The sequence below is a fragment of the Pieris rapae genome, chromosome 5 (genome assembly GCF_905147795.1).
Source record: "Pieris rapae chromosome 5, ilPieRapa1.1, whole genome shotgun sequence".
Taxonomy (NCBI): Eukaryota; Metazoa; Arthropoda; class Insecta; order Lepidoptera; family Pieridae; genus Pieris; species Pieris rapae.
Window position 1 is genome coordinate 2,535,437 of NC_059513.1, and position 24,113 is coordinate 2,559,549.

A 24,113-nucleotide genomic window follows, 5' to 3' on the forward strand; every position below is an offset into this window, starting at 1 on the left:
ACGATTATAAAAACACTTTTGTGTTCGCCTGTACGTGTAACATTGGTTCGATAAATTTAATGTACCCCGCACCTGGGTCTGTAACATATTGTGAACCTGAAAAATTACCCTATTATGTTTATATCTAGGTACTGACGGGTAGACCTAACGTTTATAAGACTTTTCATATCGTATAATTTTGATAATATAATCTATGCAGGGATATTCTAAATATCGTTTTATTTAAAATGTGCCAGAAATGCTAGAGCATGACTTTACATTATGCTGACTTCTTAGTATATTATATAGTAAATAATATACATGATACACGGAGATCCTGGTTTCCAGTTCTTTATAACTAAACACGTTTTTTTAAAAGCCGTATTGCTCTGTTTAAAAACTTATAAAAAACAAATAAAATCTAAGGTTTTAATTTATCGAAGTTTTACATTAATCATTAGGTAAACTGGGAACTATGCAATCATTAGATGAGACATCATTTATCATTTTTGACATGTGTAACCTATTGAAGGGTTATAGAGCTTTAAGAAAAAAATATAAATAAGTCAATGAAAGAAAAGTCAAAAAAGTCTTTCTCTATATACACAAAACGTAGGACATGAGAATTATTATGTATTCTGTAAAAATTTGGTACTAAGTGACATCAAATTTAAATATAAATTCACGGAATATAACTTTCTACTTAGCATGTAGTAGGAGTAAAGTTAAATAAGGTAACGTAAAAGTCCGAATGAAATCAAAATTAAAAACTTTCTTTCCAACAAAAACAAAAAGGTCTCATTTTATATAAACTCTTTGCAGTTAACAGGGATTGCAAGAGCTTTTCGCTCCGAACACGCTTCCAGTGAAAAAACAAACGCCCTCAAAAGAGTTTTCATTAAAAAATTCACCGCGGGCAAATTCCCGCCCTCTCTCTGGATTTTACAGACTACAGAGACCACAGTCGGCTTTCAGCTGTTTTATCGGGCGGCCGTGTTTCCCGCTCCTTCTGAAGTCAAACGTCAAACGTGACGCTGTGTTTGTGGACTGTTTTTATGTTTCCTATCAGTGTTATTTAAAGTGATTACTGGATATAAATTAAGGTAAGTCTAATAAGTGCACAATGCCTGTGTTGCTCGTTTACTAAAGCCGAAAATATTAACCCTTGGTGTACGCTTAGCTGTTTCCCCTTCTATTTATTATATTTTTGTTCTATTTTTGACGCAGTTTAAATGGTATATAAGAAAATTATAATAGCAAATTTTGATTTTAATTAGTAACTATATAATAAATATTGATTTTAATTAATAACTATAATAATTGTACATAAGAACTTGAACTTAACTCCTATACATTTTTTTTTATTTATATTCCATAAATAACTTTATTTTACGAATACGAAATAGCATTATATAGTAAATAGAAAAATTTAAGGCGGTTCGAAGTCTATTTTATAGCATGTTTAAACATTTTATTGTCGTTAGAATAAACTCAATGCCTATAAATGTCTCGTTACCAGGTCTTAAAATTATTTAAAAAAACATGCCTATAAATTTACAAAATCAAAAAATAAATATAATAATTAAATGATTTCAAATTTTTTATGTTCAAAGATCTATTGCGATATTTATTTATAGTACCTACTTATCTGGTCTTCTCCTATCTTTTAACTAAATTAAATTGATGCAGTATAAGCATTTCACAAGTGCAGAAAAATATTAAAATATATTAGTTATTAAAAGAACATATTTACCCAACAAATTGGATGAATCACTTATCTTCTACACAAATCACAAGTATATAGGAGAAGATAGTATCACCTCGCTGTAAGTATTTTATAAAATACTAGCTGACCTGGCAAACGTCGTTTTGCCAAACTACTACCTTTAACTCAGCGCCATCTGTTAGAATTGTATCAAATAATAAACAAATGTTAATGTTATCGTAATTTTAGTAAGGATGCCTATTTTTTTGAAAATGAAATATAGCCTATGTCACTCAGGAATGATGTAGCTTTCCAACAGTGAAAGAATTTTTCAAATCTGCCAAGTAGTTTCGGAGCCTATTCAATTCATACAAACAAACAAACAAAAAATCAAACCTTTCCTCTTTATAATATTAGTATAGAAATATTACTAAAAACTAATTTTAATTTAAACAAAAAGCTCTCGATAGAATAGGAAGAACTAAGCCACTGAATGGTTAGTTAAACCTATATTGGCAAGTTCTTACGTCTTAATTATTTTATATAAAATATTTCCCGACTTCATATCATACAATAATATGATGAAGAAAAGTTAAGTGAAATACTTTATCCGAACACTTAAGCCGGTCAATTAACCATGTATGTGTGAGTAAAGTATATGTATAGTGAAATCACGCTACTGGAATATATATAGAACAAAATTAGAAAATAATATAAAATATAGTATTAAGCAATTAGGTAATACGCTTAATCTCAACCCAAATACATAACTCACGAACCCGCGTCCACCAGTTCAATCTAAAGCATAAAACATATTCGAGTGCACCCTTTGGCTAGAAATTAAAAAAATAAATCTGTCAGATGTTTAATATCACGTGGCGGTATAGTATTGGCGGGAATAAATAAAAATGTTATTAGATTTCATGTGATATAGGCGGCACCTGACGACGTCAGCTGTGCCCGACCGTCATTAAAGCCACGCTTTGCCATATTTATATTTTTTTATACAATTTCATATGAAGATTTGTTCCAAATATTGTAACGAGCGAATAGTTCCAGATCTTCTACGGTATTGGTAGACATAACCACGCTCTTAGGACTAGGATATTTTGTTGTCTACGTTATATTTATCTCAGAAATGTCAGACTTAAATGACAAACTACTAAATGTTATGCATTTGTTGAGTATGTTCTGAGTTACATGCAGTCACATCAAAATTCGTTCTGACAAACACAGCTCGTGGCTAAATTCCTTTTAATTTTACCTTTTAAATATATTTTACGACCCATTCACAGTATATATTAAATTTATCTCTATAGGTATCGTTCTAGTTAGACAGAAATCAGAAAATGTTATTTCCAACTATGCACCACTAGAATAAATATCCATTTACCATTTATTATTCAAATTCAAAAATCATTTATTCATGTATAGACCAGTGCCGAAGCCTTCAAAAATAGTAAAAAACGAAAAAAAATTACAGTAGGATGAAACCCATTAGAAATGCAGGGGAATATGATCAAAATGAAAGGAAAAATAAATTACGGTCGATCCGAGTTCGGGAAGTGGGAGGGGGGTGACTTTTAAGGGGGAAAAATTGTTTATCTTGATTTCCGGCGAAACTACCAGTCCTATGGAAAAAAGTTAAATGGCAAAGTTGTAGGTCATAAAAAGATCTACAACTTTGGTATTTACAATTTTTTCACATAACCTCAAAATTTAGGTGAAAAATTCAAAAAACCAAGTTTTTAGTTTTTTATTTATATCTTTTTTAAAAAGTTTTTTTTTTCTACGAAATTTGGTGAAAACTTACCTTATTATGTCCCAAATATACTGTAATTTATTTGATTAAAAATATTTATTTTTTCGTCTCATTTTAACTTAATATCAAAAAAGCAGCCTAATTTTCAATCGAAAATTCTGACGTCAAAATTTCAGCTTTTTTCAAAAAGTTTGGGGGCTTTTTGTTCGTTGAAATATCTACTTTCTGATGGTGTAAAAAAAATATACATTACTATAGGAAATATTATTAGAAAATGCAAAAAATTTAAAAAACCTCAAATTCGAAAATTTTCTTTTAATTATGTACAATTTTGAGGTATTTATTAAAATTTACACTTTAATTACTCAAAAAACGTAAGATTTCATGCTTCATTGATAAACGAAAAAATTGCAAATTAAAATATACTTCTATAATTAACAAACAAATAAGTTAATAAAGTTAATATTTAATAAGACATCTACAATATTTTGAAAAAGTTGTAGAATCTTCTGTAAATAATATTTGTAGATGCCTATTTATTGCTGTTTTAAGATAATTTATATACCTGAGTGACCTTCGGTGAATTTTGAATTTTTCTTTGAATAAAGTAAATTTCTCACAAATCACTTAGAGTAACTCAGCCTGCAGGTGTATTTTTAAAAACGATGTTGTACACTACTCTGTATCTCGAATACTGGCTAACGGTTTTTACAGCTGCTACGAAATAGCAGGTATGTAGTAAGGCCCAGACCCTCCTAGGTCCATCCCCACTTCTCAATGAAATAACTTACACTGGGCTAAAATTCACCGAAGGTCACTCAGGTATATAAATTATCTTAAAACAGCAATAAATAGGCATCTACAAATATTATTTACAGAAGATTCTACAACTTTTTCAAAATATTGTAGATGTCTTATGAAATATTAACTTTATTAACTTATTTGTTTGTTAATTATAGAAGTATATTTTAATTTGCAATTTTTTCGTTTATCAATGAAGCATGAAATCTTACGTTTTTTGAGTAATTAAAGTGTAAATTTTAATAAATACCTCAAAATTGTACATAATTAAAAGAAAATTTTCGAATTTGAGGTTTTTTCAATTTTTTGCATTTTCTAATAATATTTCCTATAGTAATGTATTTTTTTTTTACACCATCAGAAAGTAGATATTTCAACGAACAAAAAGCCCCCAAACTTTTTGAAAAAAGCTGAAATTTTGACGTCAGAATTTTCGATTGAAAATTAGGCTGCTTTTTTGATATTAAGTTAAAATGAGACGAAAAAATAAATATTTTTAATCAAATAAATTACAGTATATTTGGGACATAATAAGGTAAGTTTTCACCAAATTTCGTAGAAAAAAAAAACTTTTTAAAAAATATATAAATAAAAAACTAAAAACTTGGTTTTTTGAATTTTTCACCTAAATTTTGAGGTTATGTGAAAAAATTGTAAATACCAAAGTTGTAGATCTTTTTATGACCTACAACTTTGCCATTTAACTTTTTTCCATAGGACTGGTAGTTTCGCCGGAAATCAAGATAAACAATTTTTCCCCCTTAAAAGTCACCCCCCTCCCACTTCCCGAACTCGGATCGACCGTAATTTATTTTTCCTTTCATTTTGATCATATTCCCCTGCATTTCTAATGGGTTTCATCCTACTGTAATTTTTTTTGGTTTCAAAAATTATCGACACTGGTCTAGTAGGTGACATAAGACACTTATGAACGTTATAAAAAGAAATATACATTGAATGCTTTTAGTTTTACATTTACTGCCAGTTCTCAAATCAAGGGCGTAGAACGGAAGAGAAGAACTGGCAATAAACTCTCCGCCACTCTTTTTAATCGCCAAGTTTTTTCTTTTACACAACGACAGATTAGTAAATAAAATTTATAAATTTCTTTGTTGATAAAGAGTAGTGAGGAAGTATGATAGAGAAAGAGCGAGTGAGACTACGCCTGCTGCTACTACTACCTGGGCGCAAAGCCTGTTATGTGTATGTGTTCATAGTAGACATAATTTTTTCGTAAGTTGCATAAGTCGTGCGGGAAACTGTGAGTTAACATCGATGTTCGATTTTTTTTATAGAACAGGGGCAAACGGGCAGAAGTCTCACCTGGTGTTAAGTGATGTTGGTATAGCAACATCGATGATCATCGAGCATTGCTAGTCTAGTACCTATACCTTGCCTTGTTGATCACACGGACTATCACAGATTCGCCCGTATCTTTAACCACCGACCCGCAGTCTAAGCCCATATGGTAAGATTATGCGGGCAGTATACGGTTAATTAAATTATTTTTAAATACCTATCGATTTCTATTAAATTTCTTAAAGAGAGAAATTGATTTCTGAAGTTCGTTCCCAAAAGTTTCTTCGGTAAATTTGTGTAATCACTGCACCTCAAAACGGCTTTAAATTTGTTCTATCTTTTATTCTTGTACGAGTATGAAGTACCCCAAGTAATATTATGCAGGCTCATGACTTTGGACGCCTTTTAAAAAATTAAAAAAACTTACTCATAATATTACATACATGATTAAAATGACTTTCACTGGGAACTGAGACTATATTATATAACATTAGGTAAGGTTGGTTTTATTTATTCTAAGCGGCGTTTGTGATCACGTTAGGTTAGGTTAAAGCCAAAAAATTATCGTCTTTCATTCAGTTTACTAATCAGGATGTTTTGATTAATTTCCATGAAGTTGAAGAGCATGGTATGGTATCACTGTCATGTGATGAAAATATGTAGATTTTTTTTGAGCTGTTTTGAGGTGACGTCATAATTTGATTTCGATGAAGAATTGTCCATTATTGCTGTAGAAGCAATAGGAAAAACAAATTATTGTATGCACAAATGGCATATTATAGGCAAAGTGGTACATTATTTTATTTTCTGTAAGGAAAAGTAACCGTAAATTACATCCAATACACAAAATTTCATGTAATTTCTTCTTAAAATACAGTTCTTATTGCTTAAAGATCTACAGCCTCTAGAGAGAGAAAGAGATCCATCATCTTGACATTTTGTTTGAAAATTAATATTTCATATAACATATATATGAAATATTTCTCAGGCGTATTTTTGTACATCCGGTTATAGCAAATAAGGGTTTTTTATGCCTATCAGCCCGAAAATTCTCTACCAGAGTTTACTCAATGTGTGTTAACCATTAACGCCCCCCGGTCTTCAAACAGATACAAACATAAACAAAACTGTTACGAATGTAAGAATTAATCACAACCAAAAAGAAATAGAAGGAAACATTAAATTCTATTAACATAATAAAATAGAGGAAGCTAAAACCGCGAATGGTATTCTTTAGAATTTTTATAGGCACCTGGCTTGTGGCTTAGCTGCGATCTGATACGTCATATTACAAGCGAGAGCAACACTAAACATTCTATTGAGTATCAAACCTAAAATTACTCTCTAGGGGCGTTATATGTAAATGATACCTTACAATATTTCATATAAAACACATAATAAGTATTCGAAATCCAAGAAGTTATTTTTGAACTGATTATAATGTATGCATATATTTCCGGAAGGGGTAGAGGTACAATACGGCTACACTTGCACTGGTCCTGACATACCTTTTCAATATGTTCACCATGCATGCTCGTCGATTATTTTTGGCCTGTCCATTCTCTAGTTAGTCCTTGGTCCGAGTATGTTGTAGTCCTACTACCCGACCAGATCTCACGTTTGCCTTGTATTTTCTACTCGTAAGCCGCTTCTCATTTATCCTTTCTACTTGGCCAAACTACTTAAGCATTCGTATCTTTGACACAACCAGCTATTTGTACCACTCATATCTCGCTTTGCTCATCATTTCACCGACAATAATGTATGATTACAAAATGGGCTATTTAACATTTAAACGTAAGTATGTGTGAAAAATCTCACATAGATTGGAAGCTCTAGAAACGATATCCTTTATGTGGGAACACCTGTGCTGCGTAACAGGGCTACTACTGATTCTAGAGATAGGGTTTCTTCTTAGTGATACCTCGAGTAATTCCTAATATGAGTAATGATTATTGTAATATATAATTGAACTAGCGAACTATGGATTCCCGGTGGGGGTCTTCCCTGAGAGAACGACTTCCATCCTCTAAGGCTGGCAACATCCACCCACTAAAAATGGGTGTCCATGGACGTTGTCTGCCTTTTTTGGGCTTTTTTGGCCCTCTATTAATTAAAAAAAATGTTGATTGATTTTATCTGCCTAAAGATTAACAAGCATTATACATGATATTATATAAGTTTCATTATCATTTTGTATGACCTATTGTACAGAGTGTAGGAAACTAGATAGTTTGAATTTTTATGAAATGTATATATTACAATTATGTTAAATACGATATTGTCAAAATTTCCAGGTGTATAAAATATATATGTAGCGCCATAGCGTCGCCCCCGCAGCTGAACAAACATCGACGCGTGCGCACAGTTTGACAAACAATAACACAAGCTTTGTCTTAGAACAGACATGTCTTATTTATTGTGTCTGTTTTTATCACTTGTTTGGCAGTCGTATATATTTTTCGAATTAGGGCCTGTTACGCTGCCGATTTTAATTAATATAAATAAATCAACGAAATCATCGAAAAACAAATTAAAATTGTAAATTAAATATTTAAGATAATTGTTCGATTCTTAAGAAATAAGAACAACCTACCCATATTAAATGTAAAAGTAAGGTTGTAGTCCATTACACTTTTGAATAGGTCTAAGCAAGTAGAAGCAAGTGGAAAATAATCGTGAAATCGCATATTGGTCAGCTGATAGGGGAATCGTGTACAAACTGAGATAAAATTGTACCAAACACCGACCCTAGCCTATATCTCCGATGCGGGTGCGTAACGACTGCAAAATCAATGACAATTTATTCATCTTTCATAAATAGTATTCAGTAAATCTGTGTATGTAATATTCCTATCATTGAACAACAATTTATTCAAATATTTAATTCAACTTCCGTGTAACTCAGTTTTTGAAGTGAAACTTCTTTAGAATCGTTGTGATTTCAAACCGGATGCAACGAAAAAGTGACAGTAAAAAGAGACAGAAACATTAATTCATATGATTTAACGTGGGAGAAAATGAGATAGATAAACTTCTTTCGAATCGTCGTGATTTCAAACCGGATGCAGCGGTAAAGAGAGACAGAAACATCAATTCATCATATGATTTAACGTGGGAGAAAATGAGATAGCAGGCATTATACAGCCTCTCTTTACTGCCGCTTTTTCATTTGATCGAATTTCAAACTTTCGATGTTTTAGTTTTTCCCAAATTAAAAATTTACATTAAACTTATAAATTAAAATTTATCATTAAAATATACTGTTTTAAAAGAACACACACATTTAGATAATGGAAAATGATTAATTTATATATGATTAATAATAAAAAAAATGTTTTTGAAGGTTTCACTTCTACCATGTGTGAATTGCACATATGTTTTTTTTTCTATTAAAATTATAATTAATTTTTTTGTTATACAACTATTTTAAAACCTATTTATTTAAATTTCTGTTTTTTTTTTCAAATTAGTTACAGATGTTATAGTGAATCTAGTACAGTGTTTAATTTTTAAGCAAGTTCTTATAAATATAATCAAATGTCTGTATTGTACCATTCTATACGTTACAATAATTAAAGTAGTTTTTTTTAAAAAACATTGTATGACAAAACACTCCGCTCCTAACAAACAGTAATGATTAAAAAATGTTACCTAATTATGACAACGAAACAAATTTAAAATGCGTTTTAACACTAGTATGACTTCAAATAAGGAAGAGATGGGTTAAAAAAAAGCAACGCGATCACATTCTTCAAAATTCAATAAAGGTAAAATATAATTTAATTCAAGATTTAATGAGTCTGCGTTCAGTACAATGTTCCCGTATGCGGGCAAGCGTTTGCCCGCAGCAGATAAATTGTGTACCGAATTGTTGAACGTAATTAATGCACCGACTGCGGGCCTCGAGATAATGCCCATCGGCACCCACTTGATGTGTCTCATGGACACATTTCTGTGACCAAAGCAGAAAACTAGTGTTCAAAAATATTCGCTTTAAAATTTTTCATTTGTTAGTCATTTAGATGTAAGCCCTAATCCTGAGAATAAAATCAAATAACACTATTTAGCACATTCTACAATTTATCAAAATAAAATTATTTATGTAATACATATAAGATATGACAGTATTCAATGATTAAAAGAAACATGATTGAGATGGCAACTTGGTGCCTGAAGAACTACAGCACAATACACATTTATTTAAACTAAAGATTATAAAATAAAATCAATACAAAATAAAATAAAAATAAATTCAACGAACAGAGAGGAAAATAAACGTATACCATATTTATATATACACGATGTATATTTTTATTAGCATAACAAAATCCAATGTATAGCTTAAACTAATAACAAACAGTACTAAACATTTGTACCTTATAACACTAGATATATAACAAATTCCCTTAACAAGAAAACAGCTAGATTTATTAAAGTATTACTTATTTGTGGATTGTTTTTGACTCCGCGCCCAAGTATAATCGATCTGTCATACGCAACAGCCGCAAACTGAGTAAAACCAATCACGCTAATGAATACAGGTGTAACTGATTGTGGAGATATTGATAGGACTGCATTGAGTCAAGTTGAATTAGTTTTCTTTGTACAATTAATAGAAAAACAAACAAGATGGTTATGGTAACATGTACATGGGTACGTGGTAAAAAACATCCATCATCATCATTAAAAATATAAATCATACTCGTTAATACTCAAGTAAGGCCTAACCAATAGAAAAACAGAGTAACGGTAAACTCAATAACCTATCTCAATCCATTTCTTACCATCTGAGATAGACATTTTTATCCAAATGTTGTAAAAAGTGTGACAATAATAATCAATCGACTGATTGTAATAGCCATCTTTCGATAGAAACTATCCATGGTTGGTCAGATCGGTGTCTGTGGATAGACCTTTGTATGAAAATGACAACTGTGACAATATCCTATCTTAATTTTTTTTAATTTCGCCAAAAATGGATTGTATTCGTAGGGTTTGGTTATTGGGATGCAGATAGGAGATCGATCGACGGTCACGGTCTAACAATCCACAATTTCGGATAGTTATCTATTTGAGATTGCGGATACATTATTGGGTTTCGGCGATAGCAAGCTATCATATCATACTAAAACTTAAAAAAAAGTAAATATTTAACTTGACTTTTTAAAAGTTTCTTTACAATTTAATATATCTTTAAATGTTAAAATGCAGGTGTATGTTTTAAAACTATGTAATTAAATGCTGTACACATTTTTAAATATTAAATTGCACACAAATTAAAACTCCTTAATTTATAATTAAAAAGCAAAATCGTTGTTTTCGATCTATGCGTGGTATAATGGGCCTGTCAAACACACGCTCTCACAAACTTTGATTAAATGCCAGATGATAATTTGCCGTGGGAACCGGCAGGTGTGTTTTTAGAAATATGTATACGGGTTCGCTACAAATATTTCTAGCTTTTGATATTAACTAAAATATTAGCTTAGGGCTTTTAGAACCTAAATGGTAGTAAGGGTTGTGTGTTTATGGCTTAACGTCAAAATATTGGCGTATATCACTCACTCTTAAACGACAAATGTCGTTTGTTTGCAACATTAAAACGAAAGACATTTTTATAACTAGCGGTAGCTAACCCGCGAACTTCGTTTCTCCTTGATGAGATATTACTGAGCCTACCTATTTAGTACATACAAACATGGAACATTTTGCTTTGCTATCCCAGACACTGTTCGGTTTTCCGGAATTTATTCTTTTTAGGCTGTTCTGTGAATTTTTCTGTGTATAAACACCTCAGAGTTCACAACATTTGTAATAATGAAATAAAAAATAGGGATTGATTGTAAAAGGTTGAAAGTTCAGGGTTATATGTATTTACTAATGCTGTATGATAAATTTTTTTTTTTAAACTTAAATCTAAAATTGAAAAAAAAAATTAGGGGTGGATTACCCTTAACATTTAGGGGGATGAAAAATAGATGTTGTCCGATTCTCAGACCTACCCAATATAAACACAAAATTTCATGAGAATCGAGAAAGCCGTTTCGGAGGAGTGTAACCACAAACACCGCGACACGAGAATTTTATATATAAGAAGTAAGCGACCTGTTAATATCTATTTAGACTGAAATGGAAAACTCAAAATATAGCTTCTACGATAAGTTGGTTACGTTTTCTCACAGACGTTTTTTAATAACTGTAATCCTTTTGAGGGGGCGACTCTTACGCGGCTGTCAACCACAGAATCGGTAAATAAACTGCTTAAATATGGTGCACAATCACTGCTTCCTGTAAATATTTTTTCCGAATAAAATATTTGTTTGGATTGCCTAATACAAATTGAATTGTTATGAGTTGAATGAAAAAGTATGTAAAACATAAACACATTATAAAATATCAATTCACTAATAAATAATACATTATTTAGATTTAAGCGTAATATTAACAGAATTAATCTGCTGACATGAAGCATAACATCGTGGGGAAATCGGCTTGCGTTGCCACAAGAGGCCTATGAGACAAATTCTCATGAAACAGGCAACATAGAAATCTGAAGCCCAGACCTAAAATGGTTGTAAGCGCTCCTGATTTATTTATTTTTAATTTGCAGACATACAAGATTCTATAAAGATTTTTTAGTATAAGCATTAACCAAATATCATTATATATACAATAAATTTTACATTAACGTTTTAATTGTTCTTACGATTTCTAAACGCCAGTTACTTTAAAATAAATTATATTCCTCGAAGTGAATCTATCCAAAAAGACAATATTTGACAAAAGATAGCAGTTGAATATTTCGTAATCACCACGCTGAAAGAGACTTAAACAAATAATTATCATATTTCCGAAATGTCTATCGGGAAGTAGACCTCATTTTATAAATTTTTAATTAGTTCATATTAGCAAGGAATAAAATAAACAGACATGAGGTAACCCTGATACATTCCAGGCCCTGAGGCAATCCTGTCAACAACACTTATATGAAAGCGAATTGATTCGTTTGATTTCTTTACTTTGGATAATTTGAATTCGGTTTTGGTTAGAAGCATGTATATGAAATGGTAGGGTATATAATAATAATAATAATAATAATAAAGCCTTTATTGTTGTAACAAGTTTTACATAGAATAATTTCGTGTGCCTAAAATAATTTACTTATGACTACTATCTAAAAAAAACACATTTTGACTATGAACCAAGTTTAACTAATATACTAACGGTTCTAATATCTATTGATAATAGGCAAACGGTAGTTCAGTTACAACTTGTCTCCCGACAAAGGCCTCCTCTAAAGCTCTCCAGTCTTTCCTCATTTTTGCAGTGCGAGTCCATGTTGAACCCACTATTTTCTGAACGTCATCCTCCCATCTCTTAGCCTGACTTCCTCTATGTCTCTTTCCGTCCAAAGGGTACCATTCTGTGATAAGTTTTGTCCATTTTTCTTGCTTTTCTCTCATCATATGCCCTGTCCACCTCCACTTCAGCTGTTTGTATGTTGTGTATGCATTCTTAAAGGGTATACATGGATTGCAAATATAATGCTTAAAATATTTATCGTCTAGAACCAAATACCGAACAAATAATCTCTCTACTTTTATATTCTGTAACCGCAATGATTTTAAAGGCTTTTGAATTACGAATTTTAACAAGTTAACTGTAACATACCAACAATAGAGCGTACCAATTTTTAAAAGGTCGATAACGCACTTGCGAGCCTTCTGGCAATGTTAGTGGCCATGCCTATTTAACATTTCGATTTTATCAAGGTTTTTTATGATTATTTATTAATTAAAATTTATTACAATGTCGTGTTTTGTTTGTTAAAAATTATTATATAAATAGACTGGCTCTGAAAAAGCGTATACATGTGTTACAATTTACTGTTGGCCCATCATTATAACCCTTTTGTATATATTAGGTAATAAATTTAAAGAAATTCGATAAATGGGAAGATGGGATCTGAAATCTCAGGGTCTATTGAATTTGGATGGCCCTTACGGTTATTTGTACCTTTTATATCTTGTTTTTGGCATTGTTCGTTTAGTGGCTTCAGTTTTCCTGAGGTCGTAGCTTTGAGCCCGGCTGTTTAACAACTGACTTTCTATGTGCAAATTTAACACACACTCGTATGGCGAAGAAAAACATCGTGATGAAACCGGCATGTCTTAGAAGGCAAGAAGTCGTGTATCTCATGAACGTCTACTTGCCTATTAAAAGAACAAACGACTGCGATCTGACACCGAAATTAACCGACCTTAAACGTAGTAGTGCCATTGGTTTCATATTATCTTATTTCTGTTTCGGTTGTTTACTATGTATTGTAACTTAGGTCATAGTGGTTGGATGTGAGATTCTGGCGCTTGTCATACTTTGTATATATAAATGAATTATAGATTTGTCAAGGCGCGAAATGTTATTAAATGGTTCTATGTAAGCCACATTTAAAACTTATATGCAAAATTTTACAGTTATTCAAATATTTATTTTATGCAATAGCAGCGCGTTGCCGGCCTTTTAATACTTAGTACTCTTTTTTCATGAAGGATTTCCTAAGTCGAATTGGTTTGGAAATACTCCAGTGGGCCGCTCTTTTCGCATAGTTGTAGTGCGGGGCAAAAACTCATAATAATCAAATAAACTATCTAATATTAAGAATACCGATTTCTGAATTTGGTTACTATAACATATTTTTCATGAACTTTTCAAGGACCCAACTAGGTTCTTGGTAGACCATAGTTTTTATAAAATTCTAAACTGGTATCATTGTATACGTAGAAAACAATACTCCTTATCTTAGATTTAATAATATAAAAAATCGGTGCCATCTGCCGCCCTGTTTTATAATAGACAGGACTGTTTCAGTATTGGCTTTGGGGCAGCCAACTGTCGCCGCACTTATAGGACCATATATTAAGAATATTCGGGATAATCTGACATTTAAACCTTTATAGAAGAAATGTATTTTATGATATAAATAATATTTCTGGTACATTAAGTTGGACGCGTCAAAAACAATTTGACGTTCGTAATCCTATAATATTTATTCCAATAATATCTAATAAAATTTGTAAACAATCCTATCATAAATAAATAAAAACAATTGCTAAAACTTTTAAAAGTTTTAGCAATTGTTTTTATTTATTTATACACAATTCGTTGCAAAGAAACACAATTGTTATAATTATTATTAAAAATAAATAAATCAGTGGCGCAGCAACCTGTTTTAGGTCTTAGCCTCAGAGTTCTGAATCTGTTTCATGATCATATTTAAATCTAATTGGCAAGTAGGTGATCAGCCTCCAGTACCTGACAAACGTCGTCGACTTTTTGGGTCTAAGACATGTCGGTTTCCTCACGATGTTTTATTTCACCGTTCGAGTAAATGTTAAATGCGCACATAAAAAGAAAGTCCATTGGTGCACAGCCGGAGATCGAACCTACGACCTCAGGTATGAGAGTCGCACGCTGAACCCACTAGGCCTATTATTCATTATTATATTCTTGGTTATATTTTTAAAAATATATTCTTGACTGTGGTTTCTACCAGACTGATAAATAACAATCTCGAATATTCCTACCAAAGTTGAGTTGATTGAAGTTCGTACTACTAAGTCGATATCCTCTAAACTTAAATTATGTATTCGTCCTATTCGCATTAATATAGAAAAGATTTGAGGCTCCAGCTGCTACTATAGACTGCCTTTAAGCATAATCGATAAGTACACTCACTCAAAATTTGCTAATATACGAAGATAAATGCTAAATTAATTATGTATAAGGTGTATTTTTATGCATATAATGGAGGCTATAGGCTATAAAAACTTCAAGATGTATAAACTATGTTTTTATTTATTATAAATTACATTTACATTCTTAAATGTTTATGCCTAAAAAATACAAGGAAATATGACATCACAAATTTAACACACTTACACATACACATCAATTACATTAGAACTTAAGCTATATCAAAAGAAAAACTAAAGAAAGACTTCTCTTCTGGCAGTTTGAGTGTCCATGGGCGCTGGTATCACTTAATACCTAGGTAACACTGAAAATTTTAATAAAATGAAAAATGGCTTTATGTAGAAAGTTGCCAATACTTTTCGTTATTTTCGAAGTAATTTCTGTACACATCGTTGCATTCGATGGAACCACTAAGAAAAGCAGTGGACCCATTCTTCCTTAGGGGTCTCTATGGCATTTTCGTACGCTTTCACCGCATCATTAGGGTCGTGAAGCAAATACCTCCAGTTTAGTTAATAAAGAATAGTGCGAAGTGCAAAATGTCATGATTATTTTAGAAATAGTTCGTACTATGCTTGCATACGTTTCTCTAATTCTAAAGACCAATTTTAAGAGTAATTAAAAATCGCGCAAATGTATGTAATTACAGTAAAAATGTATACAAACACATAAATCTGGTAGCAGGTGGGTCGCGGGCGGTACGGGCGTTCAACAAACACAAACGGACAGAACAAACATTGGTATATCAGGATTGTTCCGGCTTAGGATTTAAAACAATTAGCGAATTTCCTAATTAAATATGATTTAATATTTTAATATAAGTACTTCTCGCTTTTTTGCCGAAACCTCGTTTAAGGCAAACTTTGTGATTCATTTTGAAGCCACTATACAATGAATAACTATAAAATTTATTACTTAGTCAAGATTTTTTATTCCAAACTAGCAGACTCGGCCAAGCGTTGATGTGGCTAAGGTTTTTGTTATATTACATAGTAGTAAACTATTCAAGGGAAACAGTAAGAGAACTTATGTGAAAGGTAGATTTGTAAAACGTTGGTACGTTTAACACAGCGTCATTTAGCGTCATTTAACACAGGTTAGAATTGTATCAAATAATAAACAAATATTTGCAATAAAATGAAATTGCGACTATAATTAAAGATCTAAGCTATCCTATCTCTTAAGTTGGACCAGACTGCTCACGGTGTGCCAATTAAATTTAAAATCGGTTCAGTAGTTTAGGAGTCCATCGCGGACAAACATCATGACAGGAGATTTATATTAAGATTACGCCCTATGTTTTTATAACGAGATAGATAATTACACACATAATACAATACTAGGAACAGAACAACCAGAGACAACCTATAATTCAAAATCGTTTCACAGCCCAAAACTATATACATATATATATATATATATTTTTTCAGGGCAAGAGCCTTACAATAAACATATTCTTTCATAAAACTATTTCATATAAAAACACACCTGTTGCGGCAAGATAACATCTCGAGGAGACCAGATGCTGTTTCCCAGGGGCTATGCAAATATAGGACCCTCATAGGGGCTGACAGGCACAGAGAAATATAACGTTTACTGAAACGAGATAAAGGGAAAAATTGTTTGAAGCATTTCAGCCTTTGAGGTTTCGTTATTTTTAATTGAAAATACGTAGACGATGTAATAATGTGAGAATTTCAGCAAACGTCATGGTGTTAGTACTTTGTGTTTTCAAAGAGGGTATTTCACAAAAACATAATTTTCTTTTTTGGATCACATGAGTTTTATTTGAATTTTCAATTCTGGTTTTAGTTTTTTTTCCAAATAAAATGTGACCTTAAGATTATTTCGACATTTCTAAAAATTCTGTGGTCGTTAACATGTGAAGAAAATTGTTTACATTTGTATCGAGTTGTGAAGAATGCTTTACAAAAGTATTTCGTATAACTCATTTTTAATAAATAAATAACGATATTTGTAGTAAACCGAATATGAATAAGTATATATGTGTATATATATATATATATAATATAAAACTTTGGCAGAAGACTCGCTACGGCGTAGGACAATACTACGTTGCTACGCGACCTCAACTGAGTCGTAGAACTGACTTGCAATTAATATGTTGTTTGTATAATAACTACACTGTTTATACTATAAGTAACTGTATATACTAGAGATATAATGAATACTTATTATTTTTGCGTTCATATTATAATCAATAAAAGTATATTTCTCAGGGTTACATTCTTAAAACCAGAAATAGAATTAATCAAACTACATAAAAAGTTAATTAAATATTCCACTCGATCTTAGAAACAAGAATAAAGCAAAGAACTTTCAATTTACTAAAGAAACGGGCGTTAACTTAAATTAGTCATACATCGCGTAAGTCGCGCTAAAGTTTTTCAATCAGCGCAGTGAGGCAGTAATGTAAGCGGTGACAAACAATTGTAACGTTATGCCGCCTGCGGGCGTCAGGTGTGGACGACGGCGCTGGGTTTGGCAAATTTTAATGAATGTTTGCTCTGATATAGCTGCTCTGGATGTGACACGATCTGATTACGACAGCGGGTTAACGTAGCTTGTTACTTTGTCTTCAATGAGGCGAGGCGTGAACAAATATATTTGCTAATACCTTCATATCTGTTCCGTGAATAAAAGGGTTCTAAACTTTTGTTTTTATTTAGGTATCGTAATAATCTTGGCTTGGATTGTAAATGATTAATTCCAAACTAATTTACGATCAAAATATTTTGACTTTCTTGTTGCATTACTCCTCCAATAAAGGCCGGCAACGCACACACTAACATAAGAGTCCATGCACTGTAGCGACTGGGTTTCTAGCCTCTCCTTAGGCTGGTTTGTCCATTTACCATATTAAAAAAAAACTATTAAAATTATGATTAAAAAATACTAACCAATAATTTATTTAAAATCGTTATCGTTAATTAACATTGTTAACGCTAAGAAACGTATATTTTTAGCCAAATTAGCAATTTTATGTATCCGATATGCCGCCTCCAGTTTCTATAACTCACTGTGTGCCACCATGTGCTACCGACTGGCGTGTTATATGGATTTTCATTTAGGAAATCGTATAATATTATAGCGTTTAGCTGCCGCTAATGTGAATTTTTATGCTTAATTTTTTAAATTGCCGTCCGATGAAACATGAGGATTCGACTTGTGTTTTTATTAAAATCTTGCTTTTAGGTTAAATTCAATAGTTTTAGGAATAGAACAAAATTTGCGGATTAAAGGTTATTTATTTATCAAAAATGCGGTAGACTCGATCACACAATTCTTAAACTAATATATTCATACCATGGGGTTTAAGGGCACGGGTAGTTTTAGTTTGGCGCCTGGTAGATAGTAACGGTGACCCCAGAGTTTGTGCTATCGCTCAACGAATAAGTATGCGGTACTTAATCTACTTACAGCGTAAAAACGCTTCAACTAAAAGTAATCTGCCATAGGGACCAAACTATTTTTATTTATAATTACATAATCTCGTACAAACAAGATTTTCACTCATTAAGGGTCCGGATAAGTTCCAAATAACCTATTTATTACTTATTGGTAGGATAAACACTACTGTCAGATAGCGCGAAATTTCTTCGAGACTTTTATCTTCCGAATAATTTTTATGTGTTGCATAGCTATTTGTTACTTTATCCATACCTTGTGAAAAAGACCCTTAGTATAAATATTTTTATAATAGGAGTTAATATTTAATAATGAATACATAATTGTGATGAACTCTTAATACAAACATTAATTTGGTCACCCGTTGTCCTAGTATTAAAAAAAATGAAAATCGGAATTTTCTGTTTCACAGTCGGTGAAATCTGTATCTTGGCTACAGGCGCACAGTTTGGTCCAGATAGCACGTGCGGGCCATATGGCGTTCCCTATTTATACATCATTACATTGCTACGTTTCAATCATATTACTGTTTTGATTTGAACTGGGTGACCACGTACTTGACCTATACTGGAGGTAGACACCTCTCTACAGCTTTGTTTATGGATAGAAAACCTATTTGGTAAAAGACCTGATTATTGAAACAATAACTGGGCAGTGGAGACAGGAATGGCAGGATTTGGAGGCCTTTGCCAAAAAAAGCGCACACCGATACCTAGGAATGGCTGAAATTATAGAAATACAATAATTTATTCAAATGTAAATGTAAATAAATAAATGTATCTGTAATAAAATAGTTTATTTCATATTCAAATAAACTATCGGGGCTAAGATGGTGTTCGACTGTACGATCTCTTAGTTGTGAATAGTCACGCCACTTAACCAAATCTCCTCTTGGAATAGAAACTAGAATTACTGTACAAAAAATATGCTCTTCCTTCCTTCTTCGTGACATGTATAACAATTTATTAAAAAGTTGCAATTAGTTGCAAAACCTTTACTACCGTCATAAATTTCACAATACTCTTGTTTTTTTAATAAGTCCGTAAATCGTGTAATAAAAGGTAAAGTTTATCTTTATATGTAAATCTTCTGTGTTTGTAATTAAAATCGTTATGTGAAGATCGATTTGCTTTGATTAAATTTTTGTGTGCTATAGCACAATGGCTTAGATTTATAATTCGATATTTTTCGATTAAAGACGTGTGAACACAATAGCGTGTCATCTAAAGGGTCCGATAGTATTTTATATGATAATTCATTTAAATTGTAACTGTAAAGTTGTATTAATCATATAAAACGATGCTTTAAAAGTAATTCTATATCTGTCTATATGATTGATTTGTGCATTAAATAAATGGAAAGTATTTCCGCTGACGTATCAAATAGAACGATGGAAAACGCAAACAATATTAGTGTGTCTGTGCAATATCACGTCAAAACAGCCTGCTTCTTGTCACTCCGGATTCTTTCAGTGTGGGTGCAACTGTATAAATTATAATAGTTTACCATTTCGAATAGGGTTAACACACAATATAAATAGTAATTTGACCACGGAGGATATTAGTAAAATATTATTTTTAAATAGCGTTAAGTACATTTTGATAAAATTTTATTATTTATTTTATTCATGAATGCTTAAAATAATGGCGAAGATAAATAAAAGATAAATTTATTTATTGACATATGTACGGATACATTTTTAACCTACATAATAGTTAAATAATTTTATTTCATATTAAAAGATTTTTTAAATGATAAATCTAATATATACAAACGAGATACACGTCGCCATCACATATTAGGCATGAGCCTACATGTATCTTTAATTCCATTTAAATTAGTTAATCACGCTAATATATACGAGTAAAGATTTTTAAAAGTAAAAAGAACAGTTATATAAATTTTACGATAATTCTGCTGTTTGAAGCATGTTGTACTTTTATAAATAAGAACGATATAATATTTAAAATACAGCACATAATTCAAACTATTAAATATTCATTTGATTTTTTTTGTTATACACATGGTTAAATGAAAACGCTTACATGACAGCCCCTTTTTCACTGACGATATGCATTAGGCGAATTGGTGAATTTATTTTATATTGAAAGAGGTAGTGTTTACAAATGTAACATTTAAAAAGCTTAAATATATTTTAGAATTGTAAATTTTACACGTTTCCTGTTTAGAAAGTAGTAGTAAGATTTATTTTAGGGCGCTGTAATACGGCAAGTTGTTAGTAAGATTTTTTCAATCATGATTTTAAAAAATCTTTTATTATTAAAATCATTATATAATCTATAGCAAAAGATCAACTAAAAACTGTCATAATGTTTTATAGTCTGAGAAAAAAATTGTATTCTAAAAAGGCATTCATTAATTACAAAGAAACAAATGAACCTTTTTAAACATTCTTGTACACGTCAATCTCCTAAAAGCTGTGTACAGATTTATTGAATCTCATTTTCTATAACCCCAGGGCGGTGGGGTTCAGGGGGTATGGGGGGTACAAATTTCCTCGTTAGCGCAGGTGTTGGCGCCAGGTGGCTAGAGTTTTTACTTTTGCACGTAATTGAACTATTTGCAAGTTTTCTATTGATTCTCCAGCTTTTCATACAAAAATGTTATGAATTCAGAGAAAATACAGAGCTTTATTAGCAGTTTTACTATGAATTAAATCACCATCGTTATTACTATCATTCTGATGGCCGTGTATGGTAAAATACATGACTACAAACCCATAAATAAATCAATTACAAAAATATGCATATGCATAACACGTCTTTGACGTCCAATAATTATGATAATTTAATTACCTTACATAATATATTGTTAGGTATATATGTATATATTAAGCATGTGTGATATATCAGTAGACTCTTGCGGGCAAATGGTTGGCGTCACTTTAGACGCAACGCAGCTGCTCGATGAGAAAGAACATTACTCCATACTGAAATAACTCATGTGATTCTTGTCGTAGATATTATTCTAGAAATGAATGAATACCTTAGAAATATCCCCTAATATATTCTTGGCAACAAACAAATTATATGTAAATTAAATTCTGTTAATTTTTCTCGGTAAATCTCGAGAATTGCTGGACCGATTCGGATAATTATGATATTGAAAAATGTGTACTGAAAATATAAACGGTGGAAAACATAAATAGCACGTTAAGGAAAAAAATAAAATCAGCAATAGAATTTATTATTAATTATATCTTTGTCTGTTTACAAAATAAATTGTCATTTATTTATAGATGCTTTTAGAAATTTGTGTTTCATAGCCATATAAGGTCCGATCTGTTTGATCTGTTTTAAGAATATTGTAATAATATTTAACACAAATACATGTAGGTGATACCTACGTAAGTCACCGGGTCTAGATGAAGAATAATTAAGAAACTCCATACTTATGACTTCATATTAACATTCGATGTGCTTCTTGTTACAAAAAATAAAATTATAATTTTAATTATTTAAAGGTTATATTGGGTAAGTAAATTTTATCATCTTTATATACACTCAAATTAAATATATACAACATTATATATTGTGAATATTAGGACTATACAGCTTTTAAGTGATTCTGTCTCAAACACTAATGGTATCAATCTGATTCTTTTTCTATTTAATAATTAAATGGGATTACACAATAGAAATCATTACTGTGGCTTGGACAGTAATATTCATATACTTATAATTTTTTTTTCCTAATTAAAAATTATGCCTACTACGGATGGTTTCTTACAATTAAATATATAGGCATACGGCACGCATAAAGTAGATTTATTCTATATTTATGTTATTGACAAATACAACTACAGTAAATGTTTGTACGTGCATCGTACAATCGTTCTAATTAAATACATTTAAATTAAACCCAACAACTTGGCTACAAAATAAATTCGTAAACTATTTTCATATATTATACAGGTTTGCAATTCAGGAATATTTGAATGAAAAAGTATATAATTGAAAGCGTATTAAACAGCTGTGTTTACGCGAGTTATAAATGTACGCCACGTGCGCACCTGCGACGCGCATCTGTGTACACTAACCGACACCGCATAAAGAGGTTATGTGTGGTAGAACAAATTACATAAATTTCTTGAAATTCGCAAAGACACGTGAAACTTTAACTATAGATAAGATGTTACAAGACAATATTAGTTTTATAACGACACTCAATATAGCAAAACAGTGTGTTTGAAGTACAGTAGAACTCCAATTATCCGAATTAATGGGGACCGGGACCTATTCGGATAATCGGATTTAAAAAAAAATTGCCATTGGAAAGAATAAAAGCTACGTTTTGATAGTGCACTATTTTTTTTATTGAATTAAATGAAAGAAACATGAAATTTTCACATGTTTTAAATATAAATAAAATGTACTTATGTACAAGATTCGGATAATCGGCGATTCGGATAGTCGCCGATTATCCGAATCACAAAAAAGACCGCAAAACAGCTTACATTGAACTTGTACATAAGTACATTTTATTAATATTTAAAACATGTGAAAATTTCATGTTTCTTTCATTTAATTCAATAAAAAAATAGTGCAATATCATCCGCACCAACAAACCAAAGAAGTACCTAGATGTTTTTGAAAACTACATAGTAATATAAATGGTTGCTAGTAGACATCTTCCGAAGGACTTTCAAGTATTAAAAGAAAGAGCTTACTCCTCAAAGACCGGCAACGAAACCATCTTCAATAATTAAATTAAGATTCTTTTGCTATTGAATATAACATATGTGTATGTAAAAAGAAATATTTAATTATATTAATATACAATTACAAACTAAAAATATATCTAATAACTAACCTTAAAATTTAATTATTAAAAAATATTATTAAAAGGAGTCCCTTTAGGCAAGGTTCCAAAGATACTAGCAGCGTTCCCCCTTAAGAAATATTCTCTTGCTTACTTAGGTATTTTTTTACATATATTCAAAGAAGATTTTATTTTTCTTTCAGATGGAAGCCAAAGTAAAAGAAGAGGTACCAGATAAGGACTACCAGCCTACAACTACTGAGAGGCGAAAATGTAAGTAAAATATTTATATTTATTTTTACAAAGATACGGTTACCTTTGTAAGCAAGTTTATTCAAAACTCGGGTTGGGAGTACAAAGTCGCCTAGTATTCATTGGATACTCAATATTGAGAAAATTAATATTGTAGATCCCGTGTTTGCATGTGGTATTCGTTATAGAAAATATTGTTTTTACGTACATAATAAATTTTATACTAACAACTGAAATTATCGTGATCGATGACTACATATAGTCCATTGAAATGTGACACGGCCTGAATATTCTTAATAGAGGACGCAATTTTAAGTATGGGACGTGTGAGGGGGTCTAATACAAGCT

General features: G+C 31.3%; 1 protein-coding gene across 1 annotated transcript in view; it reads left to right on the top strand.

Moving 5' to 3' along the window:
• Positions 1-953: 953 nt before the first annotated feature.
• Positions 954-24,113, top strand: part of LOC110996364 (protein CBFA2T3) — a 45,378-nt gene continuing 22,218 nt past the window's right edge. The window contains exons 1-2 of the mRNA XM_022264000.2: positions 954-1,082; positions 23,717-23,786. Of these exons, the coding sequence (XP_022119692.2) occupies positions 23,717-23,786 (70 nt within the window). The 5' untranslated portion in view covers positions 954-1,082. The remainder of the gene's footprint in view (positions 1,083-23,716; positions 23,787-24,113) is intronic.